Source organism: Pseudonaja textilis, chromosome Z, assembly GCF_049901715.1.
Source record: "Pseudonaja textilis isolate UNSWEBS1 chromosome Z, rPseTex1.2, whole genome shotgun sequence".
NCBI lineage: Eukaryota > Metazoa > Chordata > Lepidosauria > Squamata > Elapidae > Pseudonaja > Pseudonaja textilis.
This window is the reverse complement of record NC_142008.1, coordinates 54748539-54761933: the sequence shown is the minus strand read 5'-3', so window position 1 is coordinate 54761933 and position 13395 is coordinate 54748539. Positions and strand designations below refer to the sequence as shown.

Sequence of the window (13395 nt, the reverse complement as noted above, 5' to 3'; positions counted from 1 at the left end):
AAAGAAAGAAAGAAAGAAAGAAAGAAAGAAAGAAAGAAAGAAAGAAAGAAAGAAAGAAAGAAAGGTGTTTCACCAACAACAAAAAGAATAATGAAAAAAAATATTGATGCATTTTCAACTTACATCTTGTGTCACTGCATGCAGAACTCCACTGTATGAAATGTTGGAATTAAACCTAAAGACAGCATCTGCAAAATTGCCATCTGCAGCAGAACAAGTCAGAACCAAAAATTAAAAAGTTTTCTGGATCTGCAGGAAGACCACAAATCAAAGTATAAAGCAATATAAATCCCAAAGAGAACACTTACTTGGTGGTGCTGCCAAAAATCTTAGATGAAGGCTTTCAACTTCCTCGTCTACTGGCATACTCAAAAGGCCCCATCGCTGCCCTTTTTCTGTTGGTGTCATTTTCACACAAACATCCCTATTACCAGATGCTCTTACTCCATCCAACAAACTGGCTAAAAGTGAATCCCTAGGGAAATTTTTCAATTTTTAGCTAATATCGTCATGAACAGCAAAGGCATGATGCTTTTCTACTGAATTGTATAAAATATGACAAGGCAACATTTGCAAACATAACATGTTCCGTAATATACAGTATCAATTTGGCTACATCTGAAACCACATCATCTTTCTGTCTCATGTCTGTCAGGAAGATGGAATAAAGAACACATTTTTCCAAAATTTACATGTGAGGAATTGATAAACAGTTCAAGACATAACAGGAGACAAATGAACGATTAAATGTATTACTGAGGTAAAGCAGTTGATAATGGACCATATTCTATTTCCTCAATGTCTGCATTTATTTGAAAAGACATGCCTTGGGTAAGTTAGCTTCCAAAATGAATAGGATTGATTTGTTGTCCTTGAATACTGGAAGGTTTATTTTATTTTAGATACACTTTCAGTTATTAACCTGTAGTAAAGCTTATTTTCTAGATTGCAATTTTAATTGTCTCTTTTTTTCAGGACTGCTAAGAGAATTTAAAAACTAGTGTCTTTTCTTATCAATATAAAAACATAAGCTATATCTAAAAAATTATGAATAACTATTTAATTTTGAAAAATAAAATAAGTAATATATGGTGTATATAAGAATACTCCTAAGCTGACATACCAACAAAGTAATTGATAATTCAATAATATTTTAAAATACCTCTCTGTTGAAGAGTATTTTCGGATTTGTCCCTTGATAAATTCTATGGTAAAAAGCTGTGGATTTTCAGAATCGCATACTAGCGCAAATACCTTTAAAGAAAGAGTTCATCAAATAGAACTTGTCATACTAAATCTATTATTCTATACATAAATACCACATTACAAATGCCAATATTTCATAATCTTTTCTAAATTTTAATGTAATTTATGAACTCACAAATTATGTGTATTAAGAGTTTCTAAATGATTGAATCTTGAAGTGGAGCTGATTGTCAGGTTATGCTTCTGCGATCTATTAAACTTCTATTAATTCTTACCTCTCCTAAAGGTTTTAGTGTTGCAATATTGTATGTAGCTGGGTCACGTTCCACCAGGCATGTTTCTGTAAGAGCTAATATCCGTTTCACGGGTTCCTTGAAAAAAGACATATTTTACTTAACAATGCAATTAAATAGGAATTACAAACCAGATTAAATGGAATAAACTAAATGCTAAGCTCTCCTTATGCAGGCAGTCTTCGCCTTATAACCATTTTAAGTTATGATGGTGTTGAAAAAAAGGCTTATAACTGGTCCTTTATTTATGAATATAGCAGCATCCCCATGATCACAAGATCAAAATTCAGATGTTTAGCAATTGGTATATTATTTACAAATCATAAATAACATCAGAGGTGGTATTCAGCAGGTTCTGATCTGTTCTGGAGAACCGGTAGTGGAAATTTTGAGTAGTTCGGAGAACCAGGTAATACCACCTCTGACTGGCTCTGCCATCTATTCTCTGCCTCTCAAGTTCCAGCTGATCAGCTGGATCTTCTTTTGTTGCCCTGCAAAGGAAAAGGGGAGCTGGAAAGCAGGTTAGTGGGGTGGGGAGGGAATGGGGATTTTACAGTAACTTTCCCACAGGAGTGGGGAGGGAATGGAGATTTAACAGTATCCTTCCCCTGCCACGCCCACCAAGCCACGCCCACAGAACTGGTGGTAAAAAAAATTGAATCCCACCACTGAATAACATGCCAGTTGCCAAGTATCTCAGTTGCAGTATCCAATAGTCATATAATCATCATTTGCAACTTTCTCATGGATCTGCTGATAAGCAAAATAAATAGGAAAGGCTGGATTTGTTAACAATCTTGGTGATTTGCTTAAAAAGCTTGATAAAAAAGAGCCATAAAATTAGGCACAACACACTTAATAATTGTATCACTTAATAATGGAAGTCTGAGTCTAACTGTGACCCTAACCCTAACCTTTACCCTAACCCTAGGACTGCGTGTATTAAGATGTTTAATGTTAACATATATTGAGGTCCATGAACTATATAAATGTTTGCAAATGAAATGCAGATTCCTTAAGATTCCTGACATATTTTAATTATAATACAAACCTGCTGTGGGGATTGATTTTTCACATGTATCTGGAAACTGTTCATTTGAGAAAATAGCAAACTGACTTTGACTCAAATACAGCTAATATTTGTAAAATAAGTTTCTTTGAATCTCTTGATCAACCCCAAAACAAGACAAAGTTGGTACTGTTAATGGGTCTAGTTCAAATGTACAGTATATCTACAAGTAAACTGCACAGTGAAGACTTTTGGTACATATCAACCTTTAAAATTTGTTCTAAAACAGTTGTTCAATTAAAGTAGTAAAAAAGTAGCAAACAAAGCAGATATCTGTTATTTTGACTTAAAAGTTTTTTCATTTCAATGCTGATTCAACATTTTGATAGTTGTTACATTTCACCTCTGTGAAATTATATCTTTCTGCCAGCATTTATATACCTTTTTCCTCATGAAACAACATTTACCGTAAAACTGTATACTAAATGAGACCTACTATTTTATATGTTTATAAGTTACATTTGACATTTTTGTTTCTTATTTTAAAATTGTTCAAAGAATGACAGATTTTAATAAGTACAAGAAAATTTGTAAACCAGCAAAAAAGTTTGTTAAGTATACATTTTTCAATGCAGAGAAAACTAGGCACAAAGCTTTGTTGCTCAGCGATATGGTGCAATTCTGGAAGTAGCCACCATATTTACACTCACCAGATTGATTTCTGGTAGCTGTAAACACTGCTGCCACTTTCAGAATTGCACCACATGGCCACGTAATAAAGCAACTCATTCCAATACTCTGGAAGGTCTCGGAGTTCTTGAAAAGATGTGAAGTGGGTCTGGGTCCTGGGGCAGTGGGAATCAGGTTGAAGGACTGTGAGAATTTTAAAAGAGGGAGAAAAAGCTTGCAGGTACCCAATGTGGGGGGGAGCCTATGGAGACCTAGTGTGGAAGGGAAAATCCTCCAAAGAGTTGATGGCAGGGAAAACCCTGAAGGATCAGCTGGGGAAGTAAGCGGAATATCTATATCTCAAAGACAGGGGTGGCCTTGAAGCTCCAGTACAGATAGAAACACCCTGTGCTCCACTTAACAACACATTTATTCAATAGGAAGAGCAGGAGATGACGTTCATTAAGCAAGGTAATTCTTGCTTAATGGCAGTCACAACATGTAACCATAACCGGCAGGCTTCACTATGGTCTTATTTTGAGAATTGTCTGTAATTTTATAAAAGTTATAGACTTCTACGAAGATTGAATTATTACGAAGTTGGAAAGGGATCAATAAATGATAGCAAAGTAAAGCATGTATAAAAAAGAGTACTTGTAGATATTGCAGATTGTAGAACTTACCACATGCCTTGGAGATATCTTTTGGACCACAAATTCTGCTAAAGATGTAATATATTCATCACTGCTGTATTTCCCAAAACGAAGACTCAAATATTGTTCAAATTCTAAAGTCTCCTTTCGGGTTCTCAAGGAGATGCCAATGTAATTGCCAGCATGTTCAATTGCACTTTTAATAATGTCTTCTCTTTGCTCAGAAGCAAATAAATGCTGCAAATTTCAATAAATTCCTTGATACAAATATTCTAAGGAGATTGTTAAATCTGAAAGACTTTATAGTTTTAAAAACAATGTAGTCTGTAATACTAAAAAATGTTTAAGTGATGCTAAATAAACAATATTCATTGTTCCATTATCGATACTGTTAAAATAGTCTTATCTTTCAAAAAATAAAAATACTGTATGAAAGTAATAATGTATTAATAATCAATTATAGTAATTAAGTTCAAAACTTCATTTAGGTAATAATGACATAATAATGTATGCCAAAAAAATTCTCATTTTTAAAGAACTATCAAATAAGTATATTAGATATTAAATACAGGTAAAGTAGGTCTTTTATAATACTTACTAGTCTACTAAATCCTCCATAAATTATACAAAACCCTCCTGGATAATCAGACATATCAACAAATCCTTCAATATATCTATAGTCATAAGAACACAAGATTGTATTTGTTGTAGGATTAATTTGGTCAAAGCCTCCTGGAGTCACTTCTAGAATTACAGGTTTACTTGAATCACTCCAGTGGTGCTTATAACTGTTGTATCTCTATGATAAAAAAAAGGAGTATTTTAAAAAATGAAATGCAACAATCATATTAGATGAAAAAAGTATAAACATATTCTGGTAGATCAAATCTAACAAGCATACTAGAGCTTCATAGGTTATATTTTCCTTCAAAGATCAAACCATAAACAAAATCAGAAAATTTGTTTCAGGATGAGGCCACAAGATTCATCATCTAATTATATAGGATTAACAGTTCCCGAGACTGTGTATGAACAGTGAAACATTACATATGTAAGTATCATATGTTATAATGTGTATTTATATTGTTTCTTATACACAAGTTCTTTGTAGAGAAAATATGTAACAAATGAAACAGATGTAAATATAGGTTAATGATATTTCTATTCTAAGTTGAATAGTTTAAACTGATTTTAGTGGCAAACATGAACGTAAATTAGGAAAGAACTGAATCTTAATTATTATAATTTATTTTAGTATATTTTTTTCTCCACAAAGAACAAAACATGAAAAAGAAGACAAGTGGGAAAATAGAATGTTGCATACAAAATGTTTCACACACTTCTACAATAATATGCTTCAAATAAATTAGCTTCAATGCACCGAAAACTCAAAATATAATTACAATCCATCTTTTGATTAAAAGTTCTAAAATGCAATCTAAAACACTAACGCTAAATTACTTCCTCAGATGCAACAATATTTGGATTTTTTCCACTTTTTGCCGAACAATGCAATCACATGGCAATTATCAGAGCAGAATAATAGCTGACAGGAAGGTAGAGAAAATGAACATTCTACTCCACTACTTCTTTTGTGGTCACTAGTTGAGATCAGTTTTTTGCTTATCCTTCTCGGAGATAGTTCCTTCAAGAGTTTGTTTTTAAGTGACATACCTCTCAGTGAGCTTTTCAAACTTAGCAAATTTAAGTGTGTGGACTTCAACTCCTAACTGCTGGAGAATTCTGAGAGTTGAACTCTACACATCTTAAAAATGCCATGTTTGAAAAATATTGCTTAGAAGAAGACCCCTCTTCTTCTGCTATTTCCAGAATACAAATTTATCCTCAGTGTGCACGCACGCACATGCGTGTATGTGTGTGTGTGTGTATACATACACACACACACACACACACTCTAATCTAATTTAATCTAATCTATTTGAAAACTTCAGCATGAAAGGAAATCTAAGCAAGTAATAATTTATTTTCTTATTCAAAACATAAAAAATACTTGCCCTTCCTGTGATTTTTCCTTCAGCAAAATCAGTTCTAAATCGCTGAGACAGAAAGAAAAGGAAAAGAAAGTAATCAACAAAAGATGCACAAAGAAATTATATTATGTGGGGAAATATGTGCCATAAACCAATGTTCATTTTAGCCATGGCTTGCTAGATAAGCCAGAGCTTTGGTTCATGTATAATATTAATTCAAATCATGTTTGAATAGCTGGTTTCATATATCACATTAATTCAAAATCAAACAAACAAACCATATTATTGGTTTCAACTGCTCACCTTTGAGAGCTCTCAAATAATTGAAAGCCAATATTATTAAGATTGGTCAAGCCACTGAACAAGAAAGACAGAGACCTCTCAGCCCTAGAATTTTCTGGTGACTTTAAAATTATAGTCATTTTCTCTCAGCTCAAGTTACCTCAGTGGTCTGATTTTTTAAAGTAGGACTAATCTGTGCTTCATGTAAATAAAATATGAAGCACATGATCTGTATCCAAAGCTGCATTAATAAAATATGCATTTTATATTAGAACTTGAGAAATGTATGAAAAATTAAAATAAATAAAAAATAATGGTCTTTAGCATGTGCAAGAGCATGTCATATTATTTATAGCTGTAAATATAGTGCAAAGTAACAAAAAAATCAGTTCTTTAAATCAATAAATCTTACCAGTGCTTCTGTAAGAAGTTCTGTTCTGTGTTCTGTAGAAAACTTAAGTGTCTCAGATTTTTTCCCACTTCCTTTACGAAATGTGAGGCTGAATTCTGTTCCTTGTCCTTTTCCAACAGGGTTGATGCTACAAATGTCTCCATATGGCCACTAAGTCAAGAAATCACAAACTGAGAATATTCAATTTTATCCCTACAGAATATGAATTCTTACATCAACATGTACTATTTCAAAGATTTCCCTAACATGATAATATAACACATTTTTAATTAACTATTTCCTAAACATAAATAAAATCTTATCCCAGTGTCTTATATATTGCCATTACAAGCTACTAGCTTTAAAATGTGACTTATTATAAGGTGAACATAGAGACAATTGTTCCTTCTGAAATACTGATGTGAATTGCAATTGCAGGCCATTAGAAGGATGGTAAAATATTTCAATGAGTGTCTTATTGTGTTGCAAGCTCCAGACACCTATTATGAAATTTCAGGCTCCCAATTAATATTTCCCAAAGCTGTATAGCCAAGCAAAATAAATTTCCATTGCATTTATTAGTACTGTTTGTATAATTGACTGTTCTATTTAATAAGAAAGACAGCTATGATTCAAATTCTCAAATTACCAAAACATTTAATTCTAAATCTAATCACTGCAATCATTTTTTAATTTTACCTAGTTAGGCCACCTAACATCAGACTCTTTAATGATTTCATACTGGATATTGATTTGGTATCCAATCATGGTACTCTCATTATTCCAAATGTTTAATTATTATGAAAGATATTAACTTTACATGAGTTAATATGGAAATGTGGTATGTATAACCTACACATTTTAATTACAGTGATGCTTCATTGTTTGTTTCTTATTTCTGTATAAATATGATATAAAATGTTATCTGTTCTCCATGTAAGTCCTAAAACTATATAAAGAGAACCAAATATAATGAGTCAAAAACATTATTTATTGGGAAAAAAAAGCCACTTATCTGAGCGTGGCTAAAGTATTTGAACCTCTAGGATTATCAGTTCATTTGAAGAAGAAATTTAAAATCATGTGTTTCAATCTAGAGGATGATAAACATATGTGACTGGGAGTTCTGCTTTATTTAAAGAACAGAATTCTGGGATTCACTATCAAACAACAGTGATTGGTCTCATTCGAGACAATGATGAATCCGCATACAGACAGGAGGTTGTACAACTTGCCTCGTGGTGTCACTGAACAATCTGGAACTGAACACTCAAAACCGTAGAAATGGCGGTAGATTTTAGAAGAAACCCTCCCATACTATCACCTCTTACAATACTAGACAACACAGTATCAACAGTAGAGACTTTCAAATTTCTAGGTTCTACTATATCACATGACCTAAAATGGACACTTAATATCAAAAACGTCATCAAAAAATCACAACCAAGAATGTTCTTTTTGCGCCAACTCAGAAAGCTCAAACTGCCCAAGGAGCTGCTGATACTGTTCTACAGAGAGAATCACTGAGTCTATCATCTGCACCTCTGTAACTGTCTGGTTTAGTTCTGCAACCCAACAGGACAGACACAGACTTCAGAGGATCATTAGGACTGCAGAAAAAACAATTACTACCAACCTGCCTTCCATTGAGGACCTGTATACTGCATGAGTCAAAAAGAGGGCTGTGAAAATATTTACAGACCCCTCACATCCTGGACATAAACCACCCATCCCCTCCCACTTGTGACTGTATGATTGTAACTTTGTCGCTTGTATACTTACGATCTATAGACTGTTTCCTAGTATGATTTGATTGCTTACTGTACCCTATGACTATCAATTAGTGTCATACCTTATAATTCTCGACTATTGATGAATGTATCTTTTCTTTTATGTATAGTGAGAATATTTACACCAAGACAAATTCCTTGTGTTTCCAATCACACTTGGCCAATAAAATATTCTATTCTATTCAAAGTGTTAAGACTTGAACAAAGCAGATTTCTGTTCTCCTCTGAAAAACAGGCTGGGAAATATTATAAACCTCTTTCCAAAGAGTATGGACTTCCACTGTCAGGCAAACTACGTATAAATGGAGACAATTCAATAACGCTCCCCAAGAGTGGTCAAGTAACCCAGATCATTCAAAGAACATAGCATGTAAGTTCCCTTCCACTTCTGTTATTCTATTATTCTGTTTGGGCTTGCTTTCTGCCACTAGAGCAAGACAGTTTGTCATCTTTAAGGGAACTGTTCCCGCAAATTCTACAGGAGACTATCAGAGTATCTATCTGTGAAGCTCAAGAGAAAATGAGCCATATAGCAAGACAATGACCAAATCACACAAGTTGAGTGGCCAAAGAATGGTTAAAGGAGAAGGAAAGTTAATGTTTGGAACTGCCAAATCAAAGACCTAGAGAAATGTTGCAGGAACTGAAAGAATCAGTTCACACAAGGAAACCAAGCAACATCCCTGAATTGAAGCTGCTCTGTAAGAAGTAAAGGGACTAAAACTCCTCTAAGCCAATGTACAGGACTGATCAACAGTTATTATATTTTAGAATCTGAAGTTCCAATTACTGCTGCCCAAGGTACAGGGGTTGAATGCTACTGGTTCTGCCTGGCTCTATAGAACCGGTAGCTCTGAAGAGCAGCAGACACCGAACCGGTTCTGTGTCTGCTGCTGTTTGGCCCACCTGCCCGCCCGGGCTCTTACCTGTCCTTTATTTCCTGCTTTTTCAACTTCAGCTGCTTTGCGCGGCACAGCTGAGGTTGAAAAAGCAGTTAAAAAGTGGCTTTCCAAACGCTATGCATCTGCACGCAGCGTTTATCAGCTGTCTGGGCAGCATAGCTTAAGGTTTATTACACCGAACCAGTAGTAACACTGGTTGAATCCCACCCCTGCCAAAATAGGCACACACCAGTTTTTGAAAGCAAAGGTTTACATATTTTTGCTACACACCTGAGGTATGTAGCTTTGGACCATTTTCCTCAATAAATGAATAATAATAATATTTTCACTCATTTGTTTTAATTGGACCCCCTTATTTAGTTTTATGACTAGTGTGGAGAACAGAATCTTAGGCTGTATTTATGCAAAAATATTGGACACTGAAAAGGATTCACAAACTTTTAAGCACTGATATGAATCTTACAGCTCTACAAAGGAAATATTAAGCCATCATGCATAAAATAAACTGCAAATTATACTAATTTAAAATACATAAAGTTGCAAATAAACTCCACAAAGCAGGATGAAAACTAAGAAATTAAAGTTAATAAATATGAAGTATCACTTTAATAATTAGCAATTATTATCATCTAATCCCATAAAACCAACTCTATCTTTTATCTATTTTAAGTAATACTGGTAATCCAACTCCATAATTCAGTATTCCCGCTTAGAGCTAAATGGTCATAAAATATATGCTGCTATTTTTCTAACTAGACATTTTTTAAAAGAAGTTAATTATTCTGAATATATATCAAACAGCATAAATTCATTTTACCTTTATTAATTCATGCAACTGAGACAATATTCTTTTCATTCTCTGAGAGAATCACTTCCACACAGAAGATATATACTAACTTTTGGGGAATATATTATTTTTCATTACCTGATTTGTAACTTCTAATGTATTAGGATTGTATGTTGTGATGCCATGAGTTCCAACTGAAAAGACTCGTTTATACCTATATTAGCATGAGAAACAAGGATTTTGATTTACATGAAAATATACAGAATGTTACCTTTATTATTATCTTTACTTCTAGACTATATAAAAGTATACAGCTTATTTTTATGTTCTATATTTATTAAGTTTTGCTGCTAAGATTCATAATCTTATCAAAACCAGTTTGATGCAGTGTTAAATGCTGGCCTAGAAACTAGAGTTCTAATACTGTCTCAGGCATGAAAGCTAGCTGGGTGACTTCGGGCCATTCATTCATTCTATCTCAGCTCACCTCACCTCACAGAACTGTTATGGAAAAAATAGGAGGAAAGAGAATTATATGTTTGCTGCCTTGAGTTTCTTATAAAGTAATAAAGGTAGGTTAAAAATCTAATGAGCAAAAATATATTATGATATAGAAATTATACAATATTAAAATTATCACATTTATTTTATAGTAAGTATATACTATAATAGTAATTACAATATGGCCTGTTTTCACTTAAGATAATATGTGAATCTACCCACAACTTAATTTTATTTCCAAACTAGGGCACTATAGTTTATTCAACAATAGGAAACGGGTGGGATGCAAATATTTTTTCTACCAGTTCTGTAGGCGTAGCTAGGTGTGGCCATGTGATTGGGTAGGCGTGGCTTCTTTTTTGCAGCAGCACCAGCATCCCCCGCGCACCCCCTTTTGCCTCCTGGGCCTCAGGGAAGCCTCCTGGGCGCAGCAGTAAGACAGCGAGGGGGATCCTGGTACAGCTGATCATCAGAACAGCTGATTGTCGAGAGAGAGAAAAGAAATACTGTAAGGAGACTGGGCTGGGTGGGCGGGGGAGAATGCAGTCAGCTATGTCGTGCATGCGCGATAAGGACTGACTGGTCGGAGAGGGACCAGCCAGAGGCACGATTTGTCTGTTCTCCAAACTGCACAAAATTGTAACAACCGGTTCTACCGAACAGGTCCAAACTGGTAGAATCCTATCTGATAGGGAAATATTTCAGTTTAATATTAAATGTTAATCAGGCTATTATACACTGATAATTCTTTTTCAAGAGGCATGCAAAAAATGAATAGAAAGAATACAAACAGTTGTAATAATTATCTGAAATAAATTGCCACCAATATTAAAAAAGGGGGGGGGGGTGAATTAATGTCCATATACAAAACACATGTCATGCTCCTGTCGGAATCTGATTCCAAGGGGGAAACCGAGCAGCTGACAGGTAGTAGGAGTGTGGGAGAAACTAGGAAGCAGAGCAGCTGACAGGGAATGGCTGTGGAAGAAACTGGGGAAGGGCAAAGTCCGGGTGGATAGAGCAGGGGAGAGGTAGAGCAAGGCAGAAGGAATTCAGAGGAAGATCCAGGCCTATCCCCTCTATCCTAGGGCACTCAGGGAGGAACAGAGAAGGGAGCAATGTGAATTGCGTGGCTTATGGGGGAGGAAAGGGTCCTGATTCCCTTCATTAGCTGCAGCTGGGAACACAGTGTTTAAAAAGGGAGACTGCGCACAGCAACTTGTTGGAAGCAAATTGTGAGTTATCTTTTATTGTCGAGGCTTATCTGGAACAAGTAGATAAGGTTTCAAGGAACTTGGCTTAGTCTTAACCTTTTTGCAGTTGTGTATGACTCCAGGCTACTCTACACTTGAACCCTCTTCCTTGCCAGGCTGAATATTTCCCAACATGTGCTGACAATTCAAAACAAAAATTTCAGCTCATAGCTAGGTTACTTACCTTCCTCTCCATGAATGCTTTGTTGTATAAAAGCAGGCCAAATCTTTATTTTCCCTAATTATGTTCATTTTGTGCTACAACCTGTAACAAAAAATCTTAATATTGTAAAAGTATAATAACAAGAGCTAAGAATTTGGTCACAATATATAGATGAATAGCTGAAAAGATTGAAATTTACACTATAATTTAAAAGTGCATTTTTACAAAATAATATACTTTTGGACAGACATCATAAAAACTTTCCAGAAAGTATAAATGTATGTCAAATCTATGTTGGAAATGTGAAAAATATCTCTTTATCATGTCTGGTGGATTTGTTGAAAAGTTTAGAAAGTTTTGGGTTATAAAGAGAAAGTTAAAGATTAATATTCATCTGAAACCAGAACTTCTCTTTTCGGGACTAATAGACAGACAACTACAAAACACTTAGGAATGGTTTTTTTATACATGGTAACTGCAGAAAATTGATGATGTGCAGAAAGGTGGAAAGACTTAAATACCTACAATGGAGGAATGATTGGTGAAGATGATAGAATTTTCAAAGATAGCAAATTGACTGTTTGATTAGGGAAAAGACAACAAATACATTTGTTAGTGAAACAACCTTTATGGATTTTTTGCAGAAAAAAAAATGAACTTGTGACTTATATGTCAGACAATTAAAAAAAGGTAAAATATGAAAAAAGGGAGCTGGGCTGTAACCTTAGAAAGAATTAAATAATATCTCTTTTTTGGTCTTTTCACTTACTTTCTTGTGTTTATCACTTTTCTTTTACCTTACTTTTTCTTTAAATTTGTATTTTTTATTTTGTAAAAAACCTAATAAAAATAATTGAACAATAATTAACAACTATTTCAAAAAGGGCAACTTCAAGTGAATGTTTCATTTACTATTTAAAGTGAACACTGTCTTTTTATTATTTTTAAATACTTTTTATTAGACATTTTCCAACAATTTATAACAGATTAACACTTTCAACATTACAGCATCATTGACATTCATATTCATATGTTAATTATTGTGTTACTTTTGTTACTCGTGTCTATGGTCGAACCATGCATACTAGGCGTCCCAGATCAAATAATACTGTTTCACTTCTATCTTTTAGCTCTAGGGTCAGTCAGCCTGTCCATCTCCACGCAGTCCAGAATCTTTCTTATCACTGTCCCCTCAGAAGGTATATTTTCTTGTTTCCAGTACTGTGCATACACAATCCTGGCTGCAGTTATTATATGTAAAATGATATATATGTCTGTCTTCATATGATTCCCCCTTAATATTCCCAATAAAAACAGTTCCAGCCTGAATTCAATTTTTTGTTTTGTTATTTCCTCTATCCACTTATGGATTCTACTCCAATAGCTTTTGGCTTCCAAACATGTCCACCACATATGGAAGAAGGTGCCCTGTTTGTTTTTACATTTCCAGCATTTTGGGTTCCTGGTTGGGAACATCTTTGCCAATCTGGTAGGGGGTAAATACC

The 13395-nt window shown here is 34.3% G+C and overlaps 1 protein-coding gene across 6 annotated transcripts in view; it reads right to left on the bottom strand.

The window, feature by feature from the left end:
* Positions 1-13395, bottom strand: part of DNAJC13 (DnaJ heat shock protein family (Hsp40) member C13) — a 151803-nt gene that overhangs the window by 81107 nt on the left and 57301 nt on the right. For 5 of the 6 annotated variants that reach the window (XR_015740156.1, XM_087916707.1, XM_087916708.1 and 2 more), the window contains exons 2-11: positions 11912-11992; positions 10112-10187; positions 6516-6665; positions 5846-5887; positions 4429-4629; positions 3861-4067; positions 1482-1577; positions 1163-1254; positions 309-475; positions 124-203 (exon numbers count right to left, since the gene is read on the bottom strand). Coding sequence is in view for 5 of the 6 variants with exons in the window: in XM_087916707.1 (XP_087772833.1) it covers positions 124-203; positions 309-475; positions 1163-1254; positions 1482-1577; positions 3861-4067; positions 4429-4629; positions 5846-5887; positions 6516-6665; positions 10112-10187; positions 11912-11979 (1179 nt within the window). In the remaining variant the exon portion in view is untranslated. Of the gene's footprint in view, positions 1-123; positions 204-308; positions 476-1162; positions 1255-1481; positions 1578-3860; positions 4068-4428; positions 4630-5845; positions 5888-6515; positions 6666-10111; positions 10188-11911; positions 11993-13395 lie in introns of those variants that run through there. The other variant, XM_026720400.2, reaches the window with a different exon arrangement.